This window comes from Sparus aurata, chromosome 14 (genome assembly GCF_900880675.1).
Source record: "Sparus aurata chromosome 14, fSpaAur1.1, whole genome shotgun sequence".
NCBI classification, from domain to species: Eukaryota; Metazoa; Chordata; class Actinopteri; order Spariformes; family Sparidae; genus Sparus; species Sparus aurata.
This window is the reverse complement of record NC_044200.1, coordinates 20,032,924-20,058,490: the sequence shown is the minus strand read 5'-3', so window position 1 is coordinate 20,058,490 and position 25,567 is coordinate 20,032,924. Positions and strand designations below refer to the sequence as shown.

Below are 25,567 nucleotides of genomic sequence, written 5' to 3'. Positions count from 1 at the left end.
GTATTTTCTTTTGTTGTTCAAAAAATGCTCTTCTTTTTCTAAACCTTGACTTTAACAGATAATTATAGCCTATTATTAATTGTTAATTGTTAAAGTTCATATCAGTCAGGAAGAGAGCTTCAGTGTTGTGATGTCATACTGCCCCTCAGTGGACAGAATGCAGTACTACAGCACCTCCACAGGCCACCGGCTGCAATTTGCATCTTGCATAATTACGAAGCAATTTTATGTAAGAGAATTCTGTGACGCATTTAAACATTGCGTCAGATATTAACGCAAATCACATAAAAATAATGATACTACAATAGCAGTTATGACAATGTATATGTTATATTAACATTATTCTAATGATAACTTAATTTTTATGGCACCCTCAAGTCATGCACATATACAACATAACAACAATGGCAGAGTCACAAGAAATTTTGTAGTTGCAAATATAAGAATAGAGACCAAATAATTATATATATTTAACTTTATGTTGTTCATACTTACAGCATTGTGACAATATTTATATGCTTCTCGGTTATTTACATTATATACAATTACATATATTGCTACTACACCTCATAATAACAATGAGCATGAAGTAAACTGGGGAAAGAATGAGAAATATTACATAAAAAACTAGTATAGTGATGCACATAGGGCATTGAAAATTATCTGCATATAGCTACACACAAAAGAGAAGATAAAAGGACAACTCTTAAAGCTTTTCTATTCTATTCTAAGTTATTGCATATATATTACATGAGCCCAAATAAGCAGTTATAGTGTGAGAAAATGAAAGACAATGGCAAACGTGGCAAAACTATTTTGGCTTGTGCAGATAGATTAAACTATCTTAAAAAAAAGAAACATACAGTTGTTCTTGAAATAAATATGGTTGATGTAATCCTGTGTTTTAGTCAAGATAAGATGGGAAATAAAAGGTTTTATATTAGACTTTAATATAAGAAAGAATAGTCAGAATCCAGGCAAAGTTTCTGCACTTTATGAAGAAAATAGTACCGCCTCACTGAATGTAAAACTCTAACTTTAACACTGTAAAATGTGTATGTAGTATTTATTATAGTAGTCTTATTAGTTGTTTTTTTTACTTGTTTAAGTTTTGTTTGTGTTTATTCCTTTATCTGAAAATGTGTACAATAAAGGAGAAAGATATCTTATCTGTTATGCAGATTTAAGATATAATCACAACTAATCTGAAGTTGGCTTTCAATGTGCTTCTGCCTCATACAGAACTATTTGTGAGTTTTTACCAGCTGACTGAATGAACTGAGTAAACAAACTGACCTTCAAGGACAAGACAGTTTCATACTATTTGACTTTGTTTTTATGTGGCGGACCCTGCCACCTTTCTAGCTTTAAACAGTGACCTGAGGACCTTATCTTCCTCTGAGAACAGTTTTTTATAAAGTTGTGGAAACTTTGTTTTATTACCTCATTACTGTTGTTAATATTAAAAGTCTAAGTTTGGATTTCCTCTCCAAAACTACACAGTGCCACTCTAAACTGCACAACTGATTTATTATATAAAGTGCGTCAGTGGCTTTCAGCCTACTACTGTACTACAACAGTACTACAATGAAACACACTCACACACACACACGTTGAAGAGTGCGGGCGGATCATGCCTGACTTCACGTGCTGATCCGGGTTCTTTTGTCGTAAACAGGCCGGTAAGCTGTTCAGGCTGACACCCAGAGGGAGGAGGAGGAGGAGGGAGTCACAGCTGGGGTAAAGAAGGGTCAGCCTGTGTTATGATGTCATGTAACTGCTGCACGGCATTCACGTTTTTGTAATAATTCGAACAGCCAGGATAAAACTAATCTGATCATTATTAACTGTAATTAACAACAAGCATATTAGCATAATATAGGTCAAAACAGCCACGAAGAGGGAGAGAAGCTCCTCTAACCCAGACTCCCTTATAAAATCGCTCAATTTTGTGAATTGTTGAGTTAGGAGGAACTTTATAAACCTTTTGAAGCGCCGTGTCTGATATATTCTTAACTATTTGGACCTTCTTGTAAATTCGGCATATGTTATATCCTCGTTTTAGCACCACTAGTTACTATTTACACGCTGACAAAGACACTGTTTTTGCACTAAAATATTCCCATACCCCTAATTCATTTGGAGTAGTGTACTTTTAGTAAACCTCCCCAAAAACACCACCGTGCCGTTCACCTCTGCGAACTCTGTCTTCTCCGATATAACATGTATCGACAGAACTTTTATGAATTAGCATGCTAACACACTGAAGCAGCTCGTTCTACCATAAGAGGTCACAATTCAGTAACATCGTCACAAGTGTGTTAACGGAGCCACGCTAGCTGCCTGCTGTCTGTGAGGGCAGGAGAGAAGCACGCTGCAGAAACGTGACCACGCCGGGAAACGCTCTGGACCAATCGGTGAGCTCCAAGCTGTGTGCGTCCGTGGTGGGCGGTGCCAGTTGTGTAGGTGCGGTGAAGAGGGTGAGCAGCTATTCGTGGACGTTGAGGAAAATTTTCTGATACAGACAACCAAAATATCGGCTCGGCAGCGGGAAAGACGGCACACACGGAACCGAAGAGAATTCTAAACAGCTAAGTGTTGTTTTAGGTGACTTTAGGACGACGAGTTTGACGGAATCGCAGTCAGAAATTGTATTTACATAACCAGCTTTCTTGGTACTCACGGCAACCGGACTCGCGCCGTGACCTGTGGCCGTTAGCAGCACCAACTGCTTCAAAATACAGAGCAATTCACCGCTGTCATCTGATTCTACTTAAATAACATCGTTTGAGCACAGTTTTGCTAAACAACGCGTTTATTTAACGATTTAAACGTATTTCTCGGTGTTCGCGAAAACAAGTTATACAACAAGACAGGCTCGTGTCAGGTCCTAGCGCCCGCCGTGTTTGTGCCCGTCACATTTACGGGGAGCGCGCGCTGTCTTGTCTCGTGCCCAAATGGTTCAGCAGCCATCGGTTTCTAAATTCTTCGACATTATGGAAAAGGTCTTGTTAGAGCAAGGTTAATCACACATCTGGACCGCAACAACTGTATGCTGACAAGAGCATACGTGCGCTTTTTCTTCGATTTCTCAGTGGACTCGATTCTGCTGCTTCTGTCTGGGATTTTCTATTTTTGTTTTTTATTTTTAAACACTCAACACCACCAAGAGAGGAAGCGACCATCAAAAGACTGCTAATAATTCAAAAAGGAATAAAAGGACTCGTCCAGTTGAGTAATGGTCATTAATACGATCCACTGGTTCAGGAAGGGCTTGCGGCTCCACGACAACCCGTCGCTCAAGGAATCTCTGCTGGGAGCGGATACTGTCCGCTGCGTCTACATCCTCGACCCCTGGTTCGCGGGCTCTTCCAACGTCGGGATCAACAGGTGGAGGTGAGCAGTGCAGCCACTTGCAGAACACCATCACACACCTGACTCCTCTCTGGGATTGCTGTGATTTGTTTTTATAAGATTCTGTGACAAGTGCATGCAGCAGTTTTATATTTGACAGCATTTTCTTTGTGCTGATGAGCTCAAATGATTAGCAGACACATCAACTAGGCAGTTGGCAGGTAATGTTTGTGCAACTATTGATGGGGAGTTATTGATTAGGTCACTTTAGATGTATAAATGCCATTGCAGAGTTTTTGTGACAATCTTTTTGTGGATTTGCATCAATTACATGATGTCAGTTGGGCACTGCAAAAATACAATATAATCACTTTTAATGTTTTTGTATTGTTGGACAGACAAATTAATAATGGATTAGTCAATAAAAGTAACCAACAGATTTTTACCATAGATATATTATAGATATATTGACATATGTATTTATAAATGCACAATTTCTGCAACGACCTTAGAAAATCTGGTCATTAAACACTTGATGATATAGGTGGTATATTGGTGATATAGATAAGAATTGATGTGGATGTTTTTAATGGTTGAACATTACATTTTATCATCCAAATTGACACAATTTCACAGAAACAAAAACTTCACTATGACTCAAAGGTTAGAAATTACCCAAGGCATCTTTTCTTTCCTTATGTAATGTGAAAAAGAAACCAAAAGTTTAAATAGGACAACATATACAGCGGCACCGATCCGTGCTGTATCTGTGATAGGCAGATATATTGGTCGGTGTTTGTTGGTCTTTTTAATGCAGTATATTTGAACTGTCATATTGTAACTGTGATGATGTTGGTGCAGATGTATTTAAGGGCGCTGACCATTGTCGAGTGTTGGGGATTGGTTGTTGCGGTGTGTCCCACACTGTCGGCAGTCGTCCCTTGTCGGCAGCTTTTTCGGCTGGTTGAGCGTGTTGAATCACCGACACAGCTCGAAATCATTCAGCCTGGTTGTTCAGTCAGTTGAATCAGTTCGCGAGAAGAGAAACAGAAGGAAAGCCTGTCGCTGTAGCATCCATCGTTTCACCAAGACATATTTTTTATGAGAACGCACCAGGCGGCCTTCGTTGCCATTAGATGTGGTTGGTCTGGATTGGCATTGTAAAGCTGTTTTGAAGTGTCTGCAGTAACTTAAATATTTAAGCCCACTTGTAAAATATAGAAAGCATGTAACAAATATCTGGCACAGCTTTGTCAAACTGGTTTGCTCCTGCTTTTATCTTTACAGCAGGTGTATGCATAAGATGTTTTCCGCCACACTGTAGGTTTTGCTTGTTATGTCATAAGAGAGAAAAGGTACTTGGTAGCTGAACAAACTATTTTGATGATTGATTAAGGAGTTTCAGTAATTTTTCAAGCAAAAGTATAAAACGTTGTATCCCTATAGGTATTAACTTCATCTTTCAACACGACAGAAATCTCAACAGTGAATCATAGAATAATATTAAACTGATTAGATTTTTATATTTATCATAATATGTAATGAAGTTTGCTGAAATCTGGGTCAATCACACAATTGTGTCCTCTTTTACATAATGAAATTTTGTGGGAATAAAAACTGCAATCTCCACCCAGCAATCATCCAAAAAACAAACATCAATTATACCTTCAGATGCATAATTAAATGAGGCACAGTAAATATCAGGGGCTGAGATCAGACATTTATAATATTACTTGTTCCTTTTCCTCCTCAGAAGGTAAGTCAGATCTCAAATTGATAAACAGTATTTTGGTGTGTTAATCCTCACTTTCCTGCGAGACTGTAATTATTTCCAAAATGGATTGCGGTCTTAATGCTCTGTGCACAGCCTTATTACGGCATCAGTACCCAAACTCGGTCATATTAAAGCGCCACGGGTCATTGCGGCGTAGACCGAAAATCTCGAAATGTGTCAGTAGATTATGGCATTGTGAAAGACAGTCACATCATTTCTTCCACAAGGAACGGCACTTGGCAGATGTAGATCTTTCCGAAATCTGAAGCCACTGAGATGGAAATGAGGAAATATCTGCGTCTCCAGGCTCAATAAGTCTTCCGCATGTACCCGAGCTGAGACTAATGAATTATCAAGCGTGGTTTTAATCTCTTTGCATTGATTCTATGTAGTGAAAGCTTGTCTGTTCCTTCAGTCTGCACTGCCTGGAGAGACAATGAAAGGTGGATTATGTCTGTTCGTCTTGATGTATGACCTGAGTTTGACCTGTTTTTATCCTCACAGTTCATCGTTGGCGAGGCATTGCAGCATTTAATTCTTGCATTTTACATAACTGACATTTTCTGAGCAGACAGTAAGCCTGTGTGTGCGCACGTGCTTGCATGAATGCAAGATAGGACAACCTGTTTGAGTCTGGTGACACAATTAAGTATGTGCAGCTTTACAGGCTCATGTGACAAGAGATAAGAGCGAGGACGGGTTGAGTTAGCAAGAGTTTGCCAACCTCTAACCCACTGGCTCTGTCCTCCTCATTTCCCAACCTTCCACCTTGTAAACCGCCTTGAATAAACTTCAGTGTTAAGTGGGAAGTTTTTTCAGTCAAAACAAACAGTGAGCATCGTTTTTAACAAACTTGACAACCCTGTGCCGTTAGCCTGCAGTCAGCTAACGGCTCCTGTGTGGAAACTGGCACTTGAAACAGTCTGCACATGCAGCTGCTGAGTGAAAGAGCTCCTGAGATTTTCAGCACAGTCGGCGTCTCGCTCGATGTTTTTGTTTCCTCTCCTGCTGCGCTGCTCTGGTTTGCATTGCGGTCCCATGCCGTCACTGGGAGAGTAGGGCAGCGGCAGCAGAAAAGGCGCGCCTGTTCTGGAGCATCCATGTTATGCTTCATGGTTATGCAACGGCAGCATGGGATGACGCAGAGCTCACATGCAGAGCACTCAGTACGCCCTGATTCATTTCCTTTATTTCATTTTCATGCACGTATCAGGAAAGATATTAATAAAACCCTTTATCTGTGAAAGCAGTGGGAGTGCAACAGAGAGAAAAACATTGGAGGATCAAAATCTTAATGTAGAGTCGGGAGACTGTGTTTGTGTAGATGATTTGCTGTTGCAGATTCTCTTCAATTCAAGGGGTTTTACTGGTATTCAAAACAGATGTTAACATTTCAAAAGTAAGAGTGTAGCATCCAAAGTTAACTACTTTGTCCGACAGTCAATGGGTATTGACTGTTCAAAAAAAAAATCAGCCACTCAATAGATTACCATTGCTTTTTTTTGTTTTTGTTTTTTTTTGGCCAATGAGTAAAACAAATCTACCATCAACTTGCATATTTTACCATTTGGCTGGTGCTAAATGTGTGCCCTGCAATAAAGTTTGCAGAAAAACTTCAACTAAGCTCCATTTTTGATGAACTAGAGTACACTAGGTTGTAGGGTTGCAGTGTTGCATTGGTTTACCATTTTTATGATGAACCGTGGTATGAAAAATGATTATCAAACGGTGTGCATTTGCTTTTTTACAGTATTTAATTCTACGGCATTTGTGTTGTTTAAGAAACATCATATCATGTTTATATCAAGTTTCATGTCTGTCAGGACATTTTGTATGCTACAGTCTGCGTTACATAAAGCAAGAAAAACGTCTATTATGCTGATGCCACGGGAACATTTTAATGAAGGCTTTCAAAATCTCTTTATATCCTGCACCCTCTGTAATCACGTGTACCTGCGCTAACAGCGAGCTCCGTTATCATTTTAATTGCTTGTGTAGAAGTGAGACGAGTCCTGTCATTACCATCTATGGGGGATAATCCTGGAAGAGAGACTGACGCGGGTCAATGCCAGATGACATAATCGCAGTAACTTTCCCTGCCCCCCAACATCTCCCCGCGTGGCGTAAGTAGGTCAGTGTGTTAGTAGAAAAACCCTCCACAGTTCTCGTGTTTTTGACCTACTTCTGATTTCCTGCTGCTGCTGCAAGACACCCCAGCTATCTCTGGTGAGCAGTGCAACTGTGTGAGCAGTAATCCCAGCAAAGCTGCTTCCATCTGATATCTATCTGAGCGCTTTATGCCTCAAACTGTCGAAGCTCGTCGACAGAGTAATGATGGGTGGCCTGGAGGGTAATGAGAGCGGAGGGACTCCATGAAAGTCTGTTTATAGCAAGTAGGAGGGAAGTGCCCATGTACAGCAGCAGGGCAGCACGGAAAAAAACAGACACGAGATTTTTTTATTTTTTTTTGTCTTTCTCTAAACATCTTAAATAAACATTGATTAAGCTCACACTGCTGTTCTCTTGGAGTCAGACGGTCTGAGACTGTAACGTTGGTCCGACCCAGGAACAAACATGTGGGCCGGCCCACTGAATCAGAGCCGATATGTGAGAGAGCTATTCAGCTGCCATTAGATAAGATTGTGATTGTAACTACTTCCACATGTGAACATCGACTGTGGAGCTGTTGTAAAGTGGAGAAGGGAGTTCCTGAAAAATGACCTTACTCAATGAGTGTTACATAAAAACATATCCACTTCACTGCACATAGGTTTAAAAAAGGAAATGAGGGCTGAAAACATTTTCTCTGTGGATCTACTGCGCAGCTCACAGGCAAAACGGCTGTACAAGGCCATTACAGTATTATCATCAACCAACAGAGTGATTGTATAATGTTGATATGATCGTATTGTGTTGTAGTTTCACATAACTCTTAATGAACTGAATGAAATTCTGATTTAAAAAGCTAAAAAGACTTTTGGCTGACTGTAGTAGCAAAATTGATCATTTACATTTAACCACATATTGTTACTTTGCATTCCCTTTCACTGTTTTATTTGTATGGTTTATTACACCTTTTCACTCTGTGAATTATGACCTGGCTTAACTGTGAACTGTTTGACTTACTTTTATACAGTGACGGCGCTGATTTATGTGAAAGTGCACAATAGCACTCTGTGACGCATGTTGGGTGTTGTGGGTACACCCAAAGTCGTCAGGCCAGCTGGATATTGTTTTGTGAAAAACTCAATTTCAGAAGGTCTGTGAGTGTGAGATAAACTGTGACTTTGTCTGTGACTCTTTGTCAGTCTCTGCCAGGGTTTGTTTGGAGGATGAGGCCTTTCAGCTGAAATTGGTTAACTCTGTTTGCCCTTTGCTTTTACCACTTTATTAAATTACACAAAGACAACCTTGTGTGAATCATCTACCATTTGTTCACTCTCAGACAAGAATTTTCTATTTTAGAAATGTTTTTCTAACCAATGCTGGAAACTCTCAGACCGACTGCATTTGTTGTAAATCACTCACATGACACTACTCAACCAATCTGACAATAACACACACTGTCGAGAGAGGTGAGACAGTCAGACAAAACAGCGAAAAAAAAGGAGATAATTTAGAAACGGTGCATAACATCATTCTTCTACTAGAGAACACTCACACATTTATCTTTCAGCTGTAAAATGTCCCTTAACTCAGACACAATTCATTAATAGGCAAGTTGTCAATGTCATTTTTTTATTTTTATTTTTTTTACTGAAATATTTCCATGATTGTGGTTATTAATAGAGAGTGGCAGTTGGCTGTTTTAGCTTCACTGTCAGTGATAGATTTTATGAATATGCACCCACCTGGCTTTCATATCAGTTACAGACATGATCAGACCTGATTGTTACAGGAAGCTTCCTCCTACGACCTTCGGTAGCTATAGCAACAGCACGGGAAGCACCGTATTACTGCCGCTCTGTCTGCACGCATGTCGTGGTGTGTGTGTGTGTGTGCTGTATTTACAGCGCATGTGTCTTATTTTTGCAAGATAAATTCGAAGCACAGTGCTGATTGTATGATAGAATAATGCTGAATCACAGTTTGTACTTGGTTGTTATAGTGAGAAACTGTTTGTGCCTTTCACATTTGCTCTTGTGGGTCAGTATGTTTGCTGACTGACGTCACATACAGTGATGATTAAACTCATGTGGATGCAGCTCGGTTGACTCATCCACCGTCTGCATAATTCAACCTCAATGATAAGTTCAAGCTTCTGTTTTATATCGTCAAAGACTTAAGACTGTATACATTTGCTTGGCATGAGCTCAAGAGCCTCCTCCATGCAGAGTGGAGGTTAAAGTGGGCTGTTATTATGCTGTCAGGATCACAAAGAAGAAAATTGGCGCCCTCAACGATAATCGTATCATTTCACTTTGTAGCTCTGCTGGCTTCAGGCTATAGGAATTATTGTGTTATGAGGTAATAAACCAGATTTCAACAGGTAATATTCAGAATTTATACAAGTTGATGTTTTCATGCTTAAAGCAAAAGCAACATCATTTTAAATGGATCCAAACAATAGAGAATAATGCAGCAGGTTCATTTCTGTGCCAGATTACAAGCTCAGGTCATATAATACACAAATCAAGGTCCACAAAGTGATTGGTATGGATTATGGTTGTCCCAGTGCTGATAACGGTGTCAGACGGTTCTCCAATACTGCCTAAAATGCTGGATTGGGCGTCCGCAAGTACAAAAGTCTACGCGCCGATCAGATAGCACCAAACTTAACTACAGGACCCTGCGACCTCCCCACAGCGCTCCGTACACCTACATGCAATGTTACAGATAATTACTGTACAAATAGTAGACAATATCCATAAAGGGCAAACAACTTGTGTAACTTTAAAGCTCATGTCAGCAAATGTCATGTCAGTGGATTAAATGATAAATAGGTTGTCGTAAGTTCTTTCAGCCCGGAAGTTTAGCCGCTCATTGGTTTGGTTATGCCAAACTGTCTGAACAAATATTATTTAAATTCAAGGCTGTTTATAGTCTAGACGGTCGTTGCACAATTATGATAATATGTACGGTGACGTTTTTCTGCTGGTACAGATTCTGCCATCTCGAAACTGTAAACTGAGATAGCTCTTTGTTTACCATCAGTCGTTGGAAACTATTGCAGACAATGTTGTTGCACACCAGAAAGCATTATGGCAGTATTTACAGATATTCAAATATTTATATACACATGTATATAGATTTTCCCATCAGCCGATTGCATTTTTTTATTACACAAGTTGACAAGAGCACTCTGACCGTAGATTACAAATGTATTCAGATGGACAGTGTTTCAGTCCCAGTCAATATTTTTGTTTTCAGGCATTTTGACCTAATTAAGAAGTGACTGGGATTGAAATGCTGTGCGTTTAATTAAATGTGAGGTTTGGAGTCAGGCGCTTCTCTTTTCATCAGTGCTAACCTCCAGTAGCTTTGCACATCTCTAATGTATAATCATGTCTAAATCTCTACTTTTATCCCCAGAAGTTGTTTAAGCCAAAAGCAAGTAAGCTCAACATAAACAGGCTCCTTCACCATCATTAAAGTGGCTGGTTGAGTCCTCCCGTCTCTCCTGACTTTTTATATCAGCTCCGTCAGACTTTTGTGCTGACTCAGACACCTGCTCCACTCAGACTGTTGAACCTTGAGCTTCGTTGGCAGATGCATTTTCCTCTCCTGACACGACATTTATTAAACACATCTCACTTCAGAGCGAGTTGTCAGAAACACGGATGCGCACAATGCTGGTGGATATATTTTCTCGTAAAATGTCATCTCTCTTTTCTTGTTTTCTCACTTGTGAAACGTTAATGAAAGTGTCATGTCACTCAGTTTTGCTCGACCTTTACTATTATCAGCATCCTTACACTGGTGGACAAGAATCTGTGTCCACATCTGCCAACTCCAGCAAATAAAGGCAGATTTGTTTAAGTAGGTCACTTGCTTTAAATCATCAAACTGAAGAAGTTTTTCGTGTTAACACTTTATAATAACCATCATTAACAAATGGGAAATTTATAACTAATTAAAGTTATCCATTATAGTTGTTTAACTGTTCACAATGAAATGCTTTAAAAACCATTTACTAAGCACTTGTTTATTGTAAAGTACCAACTGATGCTTATATTACTTTTTAAATGGTTGATACATACTTTGTAATTGTATATAAACATTATCTGGATGGCCATATAACACACACTTGTTTAATAAATGGTTTATTAGGGCTTTTATTGTTTGTTATTCATCACAAATATTAACTAGGTCAGTTAATATAGGAGAATGTGACACATTTCAGATGCATTTTAAATACAGAGGATGTTATTAACGGGTTCAAATGGCTCCAACACTAGATAGAGGCTCACTCTGAGACTAGGAAACTGTACTAAGTTTGAACTTCCATTGAAAGGTCGTGGAAACAAGTCGTTAGGAACGTCCGGTTTCAGCTCCATGTTGTGAATGCAGCAGTTTGTTATTTCAGAGAGTAGGTCATCTGGATAGACCTGCATTCATCTGCATATCAAAGAGCAAACAGAGTTGAAACTGCTGCGTCATGTCTTTTCAAACCCAGAACAACAGTTTTCTCTCCCCACTCACTGTACATAATAGTATTATCCATTTTTCCAGCTTCGCCCTCATGAGGGTTCCTGACATTTCGCCATGATTTTTCCATTTAACTGTATATTGTCACTCACCACTCTGTCTTTCTTCCTGTCGTCCTCCAGGTTCTTACTGCAGAGTCTTGAGGATTTGGACTCCAGCCTTCGTAAACTCAACTCTCGACTGTTTGTGATTCGGGGCCAACCCACTGATGTCTTTCCCAGACTTTTCAAGGTAAGACGATCCTCTGATTCTTTGATTTTTTTTTTTTGACATGTTTGAGTCAAAATGTTTTAAATCAGAAAATTAGGTCAACTGCCTTTTTGTTTCTGAAAGAAGGCGTCGAGGCAAAAAAGCCCCAAATCCCCCAAAACTATATTTTTTCCTGTCATTTCTCTACTAAAGGCAACTTCACTATGTGTTGTGTGGCTCCCGTTTATTCTATTCCTGTTGCTCACTTTGTCATCTGTCCTCCAGGAATGGAATATTTCTCGTTTGTCTTACGAGTACGACTCTGAGCCCTTTGGGAAAGAGCGAGATGCAGCGATTAAGAAACTGGCCTCTGAGGCCGGAGTGGAGGTGACAGTTCGCATCTCCCACACACTCTATGACCTGGACAAGTGAGTTCACATCACCCGCAGCTTCTGTTAAACATCTTTATCTGTGTGTCCAGCAGTTCTTTAACTCTCTCTGTTCTCCTGCAGGATCATAGAGTTAAATGGAGGTCAGTCCCCTCTCACGTACAAGCGGTTCCAGACCCTCATCAGTCGCATGGATCCGGTGGAGATGCCCGCGGAGACCATCACGGCAGAAATCATGAGGAAGTGCACTACGCCGCTGTCCGACGACCACGATGACAAGTTCGGGGTGCCCTCCTTAGAGGAGCTGGGTGAGTGAGGCTACTGTGGCAGAAAGCAAAAAAGACATGATGACACATTCTCCAAACTGAAATTCTAAATCAGAAGCTGAATTAATATGTTCTCTAATGTGATCTCTGCAGGTTTTGATACTGAGGGTCTGTCCTCAGCTGTGTGGCCCGGGGGAGAGACCGAAGCCCTCACACGACTTGAGAGGCATTTGGAGAGAAAGGTCAGTCAAATCAGATTAAAAATTCTCTAAGCAAGGATTTTACTGACTGTTTAGTAATTCAAAAGAAAAACTAAGCAATTTGTTTAACTAGAAATGGCAAAAAAATGCCTTCTAAACATTTCCATAAATCATTGAATTTATAATTTGATATTTCTCTACTCAATCTTTTGAGATTAAATGTCCATCTTTGAGTGACACAACATCATCATGTGTGTGTTTCCATCAGGCGTGGGTTGCCAACTTCGAGCGTCCCAGAATGAACGCCAACTCGCTGCTCGCCAGCCCGACAGGCCTCAGCTCGTACCTCCGCTTCGGCTGCCTCTCCTGTCGCCTCTTCTACTTCAAACTCACTGATCTCTACAGGAAGGTGAGTCATTGTAAACATGTCGAATGATCTTTTCCACATTGTGACTCTTCTACATTATCCATGCTACACTGATTATATTTTGGATTTACGGTAAAGACAAAAAGCATCAGAGTATCTGACCTCACTCTGCCATTTTAGTTTAGTCTCCTTCCTCAGCATGTGTGAGAATGTTTTTCCTGTTTGAGTTGTTTGAGAGTACCACCTAATGGTTCCTAATCTAATCTAGAGTAAAGTGAATTATCCACAGCAGTGCTGCTCTGTTGCAATGGCTCCCTCTTCAGGTGCGATGGTGTAAAATCAAATGTTAAGAGCCAAGAAACACACAGTATTATTGAAGACAGACGTACCAAGTAAAATATTAAGACTTATATATTTGCAATGGATAATTAAAACAGTATAAACTAAGTCTTCAAGTGCTGGAAATCCTTGAAACGGCTTTAATTGTAGAGTGAAACTTTAATGGTTTGAAATATGCTTGGTGGATAAGTAGTACTAAGATGTCCTGAGACAAATGTGTGTGTCCTGCTTCTTCTCCAGGTGAAGAAGAACAGCTCACCTCCTCTGTCGCTGTACGGCCAGCTGCTGTGGCGCGAGTTCTTCTACACGGCAGCCACCAACAACCCGTGCTTCGACAAGATGGAGAGCAACCCCATCTGCGTGCAGATCCCGTGGGACCGCAACCCCGAGGCGCTGGCCAAGTGGGCGGAGGGCCGGACCGGCTTCCCCTGGATCGACGCCATCATGACCCAGCTGAGGCAAGAGGGCTGGATCCACCACCTGGCTCGACACGCCGTGGCCTGTTTCCTTACCAGAGGAGACCTGTGGATCGGCTGGGAGGAGGGCATGAAGGTAAATAAACCCAAGGAATTATCACGTCTACTTTTTTTCCCTGGTATTTTAATATTCTTTTTCTTATATATCAGTTTGAAGAGTTTTTTATACCTCGTTTTTCCTCCAGTCTGTTATGTCCATGTGCACTGAAGTGACCTATTTTTCCCACAAGTGACTCAGTTTGCTCTAATTTATTTATGACTCATCATATTGTTTCATAAGAAATGTCACTTTAAAAAAATGTAGTTTGAAGTTCTTGTGCGGGTCAAACGTTAAACACCCCTCAGCACGTTAAGCGTCCTGGTGTTCCTCAGCTCACCTGAAGCCTGTTTGTGTCTCCAGGTGTTTGAGGAGCTGCTGCTGGATGCAGACTGGAGTGTGAACGCAGGCAGCTGGATGTGGCTCTCCTGCAGCTCCTTCTTCCAGCAGTTCTTCCACTGCTACTGCCCCGTGGGCTTCGGCCGACGCACGGACCCCAACGGAGATTACATACGGTATGCTGACATCTCCCCGAGTGGGAAGCTGTTGCTTGTTTGACATGCTGTGGTTTGAAGTGCGGCTTTGTTAATGGGAGATAATGATTGATACTGATGCTTGTAACTACAGTCATTAGTCTTCAGCATTACAAGTGTTTATCCGTCACATGTTGATATATCACTGTCGGCTAATTCCACTTGCTTGTTGTAACAAGATCATTCCACCCAACATGTTCACTCAACCTCGTCGTCTCTTCTCTCAGGCGCTACCTGCCCATTCTCAGAGGGTTTCCAGCCAAGTATATTTATGATCCCTGGAACGCCCCGGAGAGCGTGCAGAAGGCAGCCAAATGTATAATCGGGGTGCATTACCCCAAACCCATGGTGCACCACGCGGAGGCCAGCCGCCTCAACATCGAGCGAATGAAGCAGATCTACCAGCAGCTCTCCTGTTACAGAGGCCTCGGTAAGGACAACACTAGTTATAAACAGTTACAAGAAATCCTACAAGCTTTTATCAGCTTCAGTTCCTACAAAAAAAAAACTAAATTAATGTGATCTTGTATCTGTATTAACTTCCGACTGTTCTTTGTCTTCAGGTCTTTTGGCGACATTTCCGTCCACGCCCACTGGTAACGGAAACGGCGAGACGGGGTTCCCTGTCGAGGCTTCGCGTGATGCTGCAGCTCCTTCTGGTAAGCAGCTTAATTCTTACATTAGTCCTCAGTTTTTCATAACTTCCTCTTTAGTCTGCAGCAGTGAACTAAGGTCCTCGTATTCATTTTACAGGCTATCAGATGCCGGTTCACTCCCAGGCAGACTGGCAAAGCGGTGTCATGATGTACATGCAGGGCGACCAACAAACCAGCATCGGAACACACCAGCAGGGTGAGGACAAGTTCACTTCCCCACATCTGTTTTCCTTTATTTGTCAGGGTTGTTCTCGTAAGTCCTGCGACTCTGCTAATCCTTGAATCTTCCTTTGAATTCCAGGTTATCCAGGTACCAGCGCCAGTTTGATGTGTTACACTCAAGGCACACAGCAGATTCCTGGTTCAATGCAGAAAGGTGAGAACTGACAACACCAGCTTGTATCAAGCATACTTTATAATGGCAGAGATGTTAGAACTGTATTTTCAGGGCGGCTTTCTAAACCGGGCCGTTGTTTGATTCTGTTTTTACAGGACTTGAGCTCCACTGCAGCACGCAGGGCAGCGGCAAGCGACACAGCGAGGACTCCGGACACGGCAAAGGCTCTAAAGTCCTGAGACAGAGCAGCCACTAGAACGGTGAGTTGGAAACTTTACTCGAACTTGACTTATTCCTTATCAAATTCAAGGCAAATAGAAGCAAAAAACCTGCATTTATCACACATATTTTTTAATGTCGACATCTTTGTGTGTCTCCTCTCTTGCAGGAGTGTCTGCAGACTCGCTGTCACTGACACGGCGTACAAAGCCTGACACAAAATGGACGCAAAGACTGACGTTTTTGTTACAGCACTACACTGTTGCATGAACACATCTTCAGCCGAAGAAATCAAAAGCCACCATTTCGACATATTCACGACTTTCTCAAGTAACAGGACTGTATATTATCATTTGGACTTCGCGGCCCGGCCCGGTGCTGACGACACTGGAGCGGCTGTTACACTGTGCTTGTATTTGGGTTAATATTGGACTTGGTGTCCTTGTGTATATAGTGAATTTGCTAATTTCAGCTCACATACAACTTGTACATATTTGGATATTGTATGTGTGTTTTCTCTCTTTGTGTAGCCATAGACCCATTGATATATTTTTGATATGAAAAATTAATTGTGGATGGATCTTTTGGTTTTTTTTTTTCTTTTTGGAAAAATTTTCAATACAAATGAAAACGTTTATAGACCGTCCATTCTGCAAAAAAAAACATAAAAAGAATGGTGAGAATTCTTGTATCTATTCTAATACAGCTGCCTGTCCTCTCATTTATTCCACTTTTGCGGTTATCTCTGTTTATGAGACATCCAACGTATCTATGGACCACGTTCTCGTCATTTCATTTCATTTCGCTGTCTCAGTAGTAGGTGACTTGTTCGACTCCATACCACTGTAGAGGAAATGCCAGTATGGCGTGAACTATCAAGTGTTTGCAAAAAAAAGGTGACAGGAATACAGAATCATCATATCATGGTGTCCCACCCCTGTATAATCCCCCAATAAATGTACCACTGCAGAGAACTGCTTCACTTGCTTCTTGTTTCTTGTCAGTGTTGCCTGTTTAATTAAAACTTGTTTAAATATACAAACGGTTTCAGTCTGTTCTTTAAAGCTGAAGCGTTTTGACATGTTAACATGCAACGTGGCCGACACTGTGGACGACTATCGTAACCCCCTCTGTAGATACGATGGGGTCGCTGTAAAGGTGCGTTCATGAGTTAGACCTTTGGATCACACGTGTTTATTGCTTTTACCTGCAAGAGTGTTTATTTGTCTCAAGCGGGAAGATAACTTCACCCTGCATTAGCTAAAAACTAGCAAGCAATGGCAGGCACAGTGTGGTTGTGGTCAACGCTCACTGAACTCATCACCAGACAGTCTGGTTCTCTCTTCTTAAAGGAAGAACATGAACACCCAACATTGGAGGCCACCTCCGCAGATCACTGCTTAAGTCAGGTTGTTCAATAAGAGTGAAGATAAATCTACCTTTTATGTAGAAGTTTAATAATGATCTCTGAGTTCACACTTCTTCAGTAAACGGCTCTCAATAAGAGCAGAATCAGATGTGGCTCCAAGTGAAAACTTTATCCGGAGCCCTGAACTAGTAAAAAGTGTTTCAACAAAGAAATTTGTCAAGTATGACCTAAAGTTTGTCTGTTGCAGTGGCCTTGACAGAGGTTCCATAGTGTAGTGGTCATCACGTCTGCTTTACACGCAGAAGGTCCTGGGTTCAATCCCCAGTGGAACCAGATTTCTTTCCTCCACCTGATTTCCCTCTGAGGCTAAATAAAGTTATCTATCTAAACTGCTCTAGATGAGAACTGAGGTGTTTATTCCTCCTCATTCTGGGCAGCTTCCACCAATATTGCCGCCTGTCTTTGCGGTGACTTTACATGCACTCTCGACACGCGATAAACCGGCTTCACCTTCTGTGGGGGCAAAAATGATTCTTAGAGACAGGCAATAAGAAGGTATTAAAAACAAATCTATCTCTGAATATTCCAATTAGATGCCCCCCGAAATCCTACACACTGGACTTTATACATTTTCCAGAAAATGTCTGATTAAATAATCCAGTGTAGTGCGCTGGTTTTCACTTTAAAACACATTCATAAAACATAATTTAAAAACATACAAATGCAACTTCAGACATGGCATTTATTGTTCAGTTACCACAATCGTTTTGTTCCAGTAGTATGTCTTAGCTTACAAAAGAAATACAGATTAGTGATTGGCACTCATGTCCATGCCTTCCTGTCAGTGTGAGTTGATATGGTCCATGGCGTGTCGGAGTAGAAAATAACAGCATTTCGGAGAAAACTGAGTGAGGTTTTGAAAACAGCCACAGCGTCATGTTGACACGAGCCCTCAGCTGTGCCTCTGCGTCACATCACAGAGCAGGTTCAAACGGTTATTAGTTGCATAATAAAGCAGCTCTGAATACTTTGAGTAGTGTACTGCTGGAGGTTTGGTGTTTTTAACTGCACCCCTTCATGCATCTTACATGAAGGTCAATTTGAGAACTCAACATTTGTAAAACTTTACCCCACGCTGTTTGTACAGCATATTGCAGTATATCAACACATTGCAACATTCAGTCCTCAGCAGATCTGAGGGGAGCTACAGGGTTGAAGAGCGGCCGCTGCTGCCTGAGCTGCAGCTTGCCGTGCATCATCTCAAAGTCCTTCTTCGTTCCCACGATAACGTCCAGGCTGCCGGAGCGCACGTCGTACCCGTAGGAGGCCAGCTTCTGGATGCGGTAAACCACGATTTGCGTGGTGAGCTCCAGGACGTTTGGAGATACCTTCACCTGCTCCAGGCTCACGCCAGAATCCATCAGCCCTTGAAGCCGCCCCGTCAGCGTGGGCAAGGAGTAGTACAGAATGGCGGGGCAGCAGATCGCTATTTGCTTTAGTTCGTCTTTGGAGCAGGCGAGTGCCCCCTCGATGTAAGTGAGCGCCTGCTGCATGGACTCCGGACGCAGCTCCGCGATGGAGGCCCTGAGGCTTGAGACCAGGCTGAGGAGCTCCTCCGTGGTGAAGCCCTGCTCCCTCAGGAAGCCCAGACTGTCCCTCCAGGCCTCAGCGGGCCTCAGCAGGATGTGCGGATTCTGGCTGAGCAGCTTCTGCAGCCAGAGGCGCAGGTTGCCCTCATCTCCGCCCAGGTCCAGGTAGGTCTCCCTTAGAGTGTGGATGACCTCCTTGTTCCACTCCACTGGTCGGCTGAAGCTCTGCGGGGCGCTCGCCATCAGCTTGCCGATGATCCTCTTATTAAGGCGCAGGCTCTGGAGGTAGAGGATGTTTGCCCGCTGGTTGCTTTGGTGAGTTAACGTGAAGAAAGAAGCCGGGAACTTCTCGATGATGCTCATCAGTTCACGCTTGTTGGGGCACACGGTCTCCCAGAGGTCTCGCTGGGCGGCCACTTCCTCCGGCCGACACAGGACGGCTTCAGGGTGAGTCTCCAGGATACGGGCGATTATCGGCGTGTCTGCGCCCATGTCCCTCAGCAGGTCGGCGGTTTCGGACACATACACCTCATTCTCGGACAGGATCCAGGCCTTGAACTTGCGTACCTTTCGGACGTCCACAGACAGCTCGTAGAGGGAGTCCACTGTGAGCTGGTTCTCCAGCCGCTTGTTAGGAGAAGTCAATGTGGAGGTCGAGGCGGAGGGAGGCAGGAAGAGCCTCATCCTCTGGCAGTAGGTGCACAAGGAGGCAGTGGTGACACGGAGCATCTTTGATAACTGTAGTAGATCTGCATGGACGACAAAGAACATCTGTAGGACCGACAGCAGTCATGACAGCAGAGATCCCTAAACAGTGACTCGTGATCCGTCATCACAGGTTATACACCCGGCTGACAGCTCAACTCGCACGAAATCTCAGAAAGAACATTAATGGAAACGCAAACTAGAATTAGCTTTGCCGGAAGAACAGTCCGAAACCCAAAGTATTTAATAAAGACTTTGAAAATCAGCAGATCTTTTAATTTTACAAACTGGGAACAGTGAATTTTCTGAAGACAAGATAAGATAACCCCTAATTAGTCCCACAGGGGGGAATCTGCAATATTACAGCAGCAAAGGGGATTGCAAAGATAATAAAAACAAAGATAATTAATAAGTAGAAGTACAAGATATGAACAAGCGAAAAAAGAAATGAAAGCAGTAAGAACAATTCTGGATTTTCAGGTTTCAGGTTTTCAGTGTGCCAGGACAATTTAGGTGCAGCTCTTAATACATTTTCATTTCATTGTCTCAACACATTATGTAAATGGTTTTCAACAGGGTGAAATGTGCAAAAATAAAGACTGATTTCTCTTCATCTCATCGTTGTCACGACTGAATAAACTCTACAAACAAACTGACCTTGAAGGAGAACATGTGTGCCGGACCCTTTATTATGTTATGTAAAATTATTACGTCATCATTATTCAATCTAAATATTGAAATTCTGAGTTTGGATTTCTTCTCCGAAGCCACACAGCACCACAGCATCCCTGCAGAACAACACTGTTGCTTATGTAAAAACCCACTACGGCCAGAGATTTCCACTAAAGTGATGACCCCTAATTAAGTTTAGCTCAATCTGAGTTTAATTCGGTCTTGACTTGATACAGCATCGTGCCCCCATCACAAGGAGCTCTTATGACTGGTGATCTGATTTTTCACAGCTGTGCCATGGCACCAAGAAGTAAACCTTTAATTTTACCAACACACGTCTGAAAGTCCTGTTACATGTGTAGACCCACTTGCATGTGTGTGAATCCTCATGTTAAGTGTAAAGCAGATAAAAAGCATGGATGTCTGTCCTCAGCTGGCCTGACAGAGGGAACACTGTGTCCTGACTGCAGCTGTGATGTTACGTGTTATGTATGGAGCGTAACACAGCTACACACACAGCTACACACACACATAATACATGTTAAAACGTATTTAAACCACGCTGACGTTAATAGCAGCATATAGAAAGCACACAGACAACGTATGGTTGTTTAAAATGAGTATTAAAGAGGTTGTTTTTACCCGAGGCCTGCAGCTGTGTCCTCCCTGTTCGGCTTTCATAACATGAAGAGGAGCAGCGGGGCGGAGTCATGAGACGGAGCACATGAGAGGCATGTGGCCGCCCCGCAGGCTGCGAGCGGCGGGGCGACGCAGGCCCGCCTCCCCGGTCCATGTACGGCCTCCTCCACGTGTGCTATGTCACCCCGACACACCCCCTGACAGCCGGGTAGAAGGTAGAATGACACTGTGTTGATGCTGTATCGCACCGTTAATGCTAAAATATAAGTTTCAGTCTGTTTCTGTCCATTTTTATGGTTGTCTGTTGAAGCTAAACTACAAGCTAACGTCAATTAGCATGTAGCTAGCTAAGCTGACTGAATAATAAGTGTGATATCTGTAAATAGAAACTGTTTGTGTTGGCTTACACTTACAGTAATTGTCATACTAGCTATAACTGAATGTATACTAGCAACACATAAACTGACTTAAAACACTAATAAACTGACGTTAGCATCAGGTACTAATTAGCCCAACTGTAGGCTTAGGCTTTGTTTTGAAGCTAAACTATAAGCTAATGTAAATTAGCATGTAGCTAGCTAAGCTGACTGAATAATAAGTGTCATATCTGTAAACAGAAACTGTTTGTGTTGGCTTACACTTACAGTAATTGTCATACTAGCTATAACTGAATGTATACTAGCAACACATAAACTGACTTAAAACACTAATAAACTGACGTTAACATCAGTTACTAATAAGCCCAAGTGTAGGCGTAGGCTTTGTTTTGAAGCTAAACTATAAGCTAATGTAAATTAGCATGTAGCTAGCTAAGGGGGTTATTAACTTGACTGAATAACAAGTTTCATATCTGAAAATAAAACTGTTTACATTAGTGATACAGCAGTCAGAGGATATCCTTACAGTAATTGTCATACTAGCTATAACTGAATGTATGCTAGCAACACATAAACTGACAAAAAAAACGAAGCTTCAACAACGTCACACTTTGTGCATCAGGTCTTTATTTTCCCAGTCACTGCTGAGGTGATGACGGTACGATCTCTCAATTTTTTTTGCAGTTGCGTTTGACTTTATCCAACACCTCCATGGAAACAGTCACTAGGACTTGTGACTCCATCAGTGGAGCAGGAAGAAGGATGCAGTTCCCAGGACAGTGAAGGGGGGGAACAGCCATAACCCTCCCAATCCCCTGTACAAGTAAACCAAATGTGTTCTGTCCTGAGAACATTTAGTGCTTAGTAGACCAGTAATAGGATTTTAAAGTCTATCTTTTGACACACAGAGAGTCAGTGCAGCGACTCATTAAACCAGAACTGAGACAAACACACAGAAACCATTCTGTGCAGATTACAACGAGGCTGCATAATGAGCATATAAACTACTTTAGCTGCTCAAAATGATTTTTTTTTAATCTGTTTGCTTGGTGATATTACAGGCAGCACTAAAGGTATATTTTATATCAGCTGCTGGTTAAATGTTATAAACCTCTCACTGAGCTGCTGTTAGCTTCATTAATGTGATAAGAGATGGAGAGAGGCTAACCTGCTCAGACATTATTAAACAACACATGGGCCCTGATTCTAAATCAGTCATTCCCAAAATAGGAATAGATAATGAACGTAAAGGAAGCCCTGGTCTCCACTGCAGAAAAAAAATGTATTTATCAAATATAGTTAAAGCTTTGACAATGCCACCGAGAGGAGACATTGGACTCCATCAAAATCAAAAGACAGACAGACATGTCTGCCTGGTTATTTGAGGCAGACAGTGGATGGTTCGTGCATCACACTTAAAAAAGAAAAGTGTATTTGTCAAAGTGATTTTGTGTGTGTTAGACTTAAATCATATCACCGCATAGTAATTTATTTATAGTGTTAGAAACTTAAATCAGACGGGGAAATAATAAATCCTAACATCTGTCAAAACATAACAACTTTAAAATCTCTTTTCACACACAAAGAAATACACACACACACACACATACAAGCACACACACACACACACACACACACACACACAGTTTGAATGATGCTTCCATTCTGAGGCTTTGATCTAAAGCCTCAGAATGAAAGCAACCTCCAGAATTCTGGAACACCAGAGTTTAGGGGAGGTCTGAGATCACAGCTTCACATTTGTGTTTCAGACCTCAGTCGAGAAGCATTGTCCAACTGATTTTCTACAGACCAGATCTAATAATCACAGCTTCACAGCCGTGTCTTGGACCACAGTCGAGGAGAATCATTCAGACGATCTTTAGAGACCAGAGCCAGTATTAACATCTTAAACACTTGTTTTGGACCACAGTTGAGGAGGATCAGCCTGCTGATTTTCCACAGACGATAGTCTACGACAAATATCCACACTTTAGAAGACTTCAGGGCCATTTCAACTTTGTGTAAGTAAGCTTTAATTATTTGAATTTACTTGATTAATTAGTTCAAAGTCTTGTTAAGTCTTTTTGTGATAAAACAATTGTTAACTTAAGATTAATTGAATAACACTTGTTTATTTAATCCACTGAATTCCTGCTAATAACTTCCTCCTTTGTGTTTACAGTCTACCACGATCACCGAAATGAATCGCCAGAACAAAAGGAGAAACAACCCAAAGAAGATGGAGCAGGTGGTTCACGCTGCTCCACAAGCTCATCCTGTATCTCACCAGGGCGAGGGCCCTCAGGTCAGCTCTGACTCTGAGCGTCCTCGTCGACCCTGGAGGGAGGAGAAAATGGCCATGAGCTACACCATCCACAACCTCAAGTATAAGCTTGAAAGACTTGAGGGTCTAATGGATCTCAGGGAGAGAGAGTTTAAGGCCGAGTACAAAAACAAGTATGAGATCATCGCATCTCATGAGGCCACGATCTCAAACCTGAAGAGCGATCTCCAGTTCCGGGTGGCGCAGGTGGAGAACCTCAAGCTCCGGAGCAATCAGGAGAAGGACGACATGGCAGCAAGACTGGAGGCAGAAAAACAAAAGCTGTCTGAGCAAAACAATCAGATGCTCCAGCTCGACCTCGACAAACAGAAGAGTGTTCTGCTCCAGATCGACCTGCAGATGAAGCAGTTGGAGGAGTTGGAGCAGGAGCTCCAGCAGAAAGATGACGTAATCCTTCATCTCAGGAAGGAGAAGATGGGTCTCTCTAACAAGCTCATGGAGGCCACAGACCAGCTGACAAACAACAAAGCTGAATTTCTCCAGAGCGACCAGGCTTGGCAGACAAAATATGAGGCTCTGCAGAAGAAGTTCAGCGAGCTGGAGGTCAAAGAACAGAGCTGGAAGACGAGTGTAGAACAGGTGGAGGAACAAAAGAAAGAGCTGGAGGAGCTCTCCATAAAACTGAAGGCGAGCGAGAAAGAGACGACGGAATGTCTGCTGCAAAACAACAAGGACTGGCAGGCAAAATACAACGCTTTGGAGGAGAAGTTCAGACAGCAGCTAGAGAAAGAACACAGCAGGGAGGAGAAAATGACACAGGTGGAGGAAACAACCAAGGAGCAGGAGGAGAATCATCAAATCCTGGAGGTAACAGTAAGCCAGGTGGACGTGGAGAAGACAGAACCAGAGGACATCTGCTCCAGGACGGAGGAGGAAACTGAGGTGGAAAAGCAAAGTACAACAGATAAGAAGATGAGGAAGAAAGAAAAGAAAGCAATGAAGATGAAGCAAAAACAAGAAATGGAAGACCTGAAAAGGAAACAACAAGAAGAGCACAAGGACCTGAAAGGCAAACAGAAGCTGGAAGAGCTTCAGGAGAAGGAAATGAACAAGAAAGAAGCACAGATGAAGGCGGAGCTCCAAAAGAGAGCAAAGGAGGAGAAAAAGGAAAGGAAAAGAAAGGAGAAGGGAAGAAAGAACGGTGGAGATAACTGTGACAGGGACGCGAAGGTGGAGCAGGCTGATGGTTGTTCAGTAGAATGCCAACAGTAGCTCCATCTTCCCCTCCTTCACCTCTCCACCGTTGCTCCATCTTCCCCTCCTTCACCTCTCCACGTTTCTCCATCTTCGCCTCCTTCTTCTCCACCATTTCTTCATCTTCCCCTCCTTCACCTCTCCACCCCTTCTCCATCTTCCTCACTCCTTCACCTCTCCCCCTCGAACCTCATCCTCACCACCTCTCTTCCCACCTTTCTCCATCTCACTGTGAACCCCCCTCCATCTGACTCACCCCATCTTAGAAAAACTGAGAACATTTCTTGGCAATCAGTCGACAGTGGCTCCAGAATCAGCCTCAAACAGAAGGGTTTTCGCCTGGTGCTCAGGTTTTCCTAATGAAATCAACATTTCATTGAAAAAACACTGCTGAATTTCTGTCCATTGTCTCCACTTGACTGGACTTGACCAAGAAAATTGACTTGAGACATCAACCAAATGTCTCAAGTCAACTTGTGGGTTTTCCCCTGGTGCTCAGGTTCCCACAACCAATTAAAATTCGAAATAAAAATTTTTAAATTTGTATTCTGTCACATTCTCATTCTTTTCAGAGTGTAACTTCATTGTAGCACTGTAGGTAACAGTGCCCCACCCTTTAGTAAAGGAGTCAAACATCAGAAACATTAAACTGACCCTGTGTTATAGAGGCGCTGCTTTAAATGTGTTATGAAATATCACTTATAGTGTTATAGATTAAGTATATCTATAATCAGATTCAGAACCCTCAAGTTTAATCATATTTTTAAATTAGAATTTGAGTGTACTTGTAACAACTTTTGTGTACGGGAAAATGACCAGGAGAGGTAACCATGGTAACATGTTCTAACATGTTAAGATGTCACAACTACAGTAACCATAGAAACGCATCATTAA

The 25,567-nt window shown here is 42.1% G+C and overlaps 3 protein-coding genes and 1 non-coding gene across 4 annotated transcripts; 3 read left to right on the top strand and 1 right to left on the bottom strand.

Moving 5' to 3' along the window:
- The first annotated feature begins 3,223 nt into the window (after positions 1-3,223).
- cry1a (cryptochrome circadian regulator 1a) lies at positions 3,224-16,338 on the top strand. The gene is made up of 14 exons (XM_030440701.1): positions 3,224-3,396; positions 11,899-12,007; positions 12,251-12,393; positions 12,478-12,662; positions 12,774-12,862; positions 13,089-13,229; positions 13,767-14,078; positions 14,403-14,554; positions 14,800-15,002; positions 15,136-15,231; positions 15,326-15,424; positions 15,530-15,604; positions 15,721-15,825; positions 15,954-16,338. The coding sequence occupies exons 1-13, from the start codon at positions 3,239-3,241 to the stop codon at positions 15,819-15,821; spliced, it is 1,863 nt and encodes a 620-aa protein (XP_030296561.1). The 5' UTR covers positions 3,224-3,238; the 3' UTR covers positions 15,822-15,825; positions 15,954-16,338.
- A 1,075-nt stretch (positions 16,339-17,413) lies between these two features.
- On the top strand, positions 17,414-17,486 carry trnav-uac (transfer RNA valine (anticodon UAC)). Its single transcript has one exon. It is a non-coding gene; the product is annotated as a tRNA-Val (tRNA).
- Positions 17,487-17,877: 391 nt separating this feature from the next.
- Positions 17,878-20,914, bottom strand: LOC115595868 (transcription termination factor 2, mitochondrial-like). Its single transcript, XM_030440700.1, has 2 exons — positions 20,762-20,914; positions 17,878-19,491 (listed from the first exon to the last, which is right to left on the bottom strand). Exons 1-2 carry the CDS (start codon positions 20,910-20,912, stop codon positions 18,332-18,334), a joined length of 1,311 nt encoding a protein of 436 aa, XP_030296560.1. The 5' UTR covers positions 20,913-20,914; the 3' UTR covers positions 17,878-18,331.
- A 1,972-nt stretch (positions 20,915-22,886) lies between these two features.
- LOC115595867 (DNA ligase 1-like) lies at positions 22,887-25,217 on the top strand. The gene is made up of 2 exons (XM_030440699.1): positions 22,887-23,156; positions 23,318-25,217. Exon 2 carries the CDS (start codon positions 23,336-23,338, stop codon positions 24,689-24,691), a length of 1,356 nt encoding a protein of 451 aa, XP_030296559.1. The 5' UTR covers positions 22,887-23,156; positions 23,318-23,335; the 3' UTR covers positions 24,692-25,217.
- Positions 25,218-25,567: the final 350 nt, after the last annotated feature.

What these genes read in the sequence shown, in the direction of transcription:
- cry1a (XM_030440701.1), top strand. Translation starts at nt 3,239, where the DNA reads ATGGTCATTAATACGATCCACTGGTTCAGGAAGGGCTTGCGGCTCCAC. An exon ending in GCCCTCCTTAGAGGAGCTGG is followed by an intron (nt 12,663 to 12,773) that starts GTGAGTGAGGCT and finishes TGATCTCTGCAG; the next exon opens with GTTTTGATACTGAGGGTCTG. An exon ending in CTCCTGTTACAGAGGCCTCG is followed by an intron (nt 15,003 to 15,135) that starts GTAAGGACAACA and finishes CTTTGTCTTCAG; the next exon opens with GTCTTTTGGCGACATTTCCG.
- LOC115595868 (XM_030440700.1), bottom strand. Translation starts at nt 20,912, where the DNA reads ATGGACCGGGGAGGCGGGCCTGCGTCGCCCCGCCGCTCGCAGCCTGCG. An exon ending in GACACAGCTGCAGGCCTCGG is followed by an intron (nt 19,492 to 20,761) that starts GTAAAAACAACC and finishes TCGTCCATGCAG; the next exon opens with ATCTACTACAGTTATCAAAG.
- LOC115595867 (XM_030440699.1), top strand. Translation starts at nt 23,336, where the DNA reads ATGAATCGCCAGAACAAAAGGAGAAACAACCCAAAGAAGATGGAGCAG.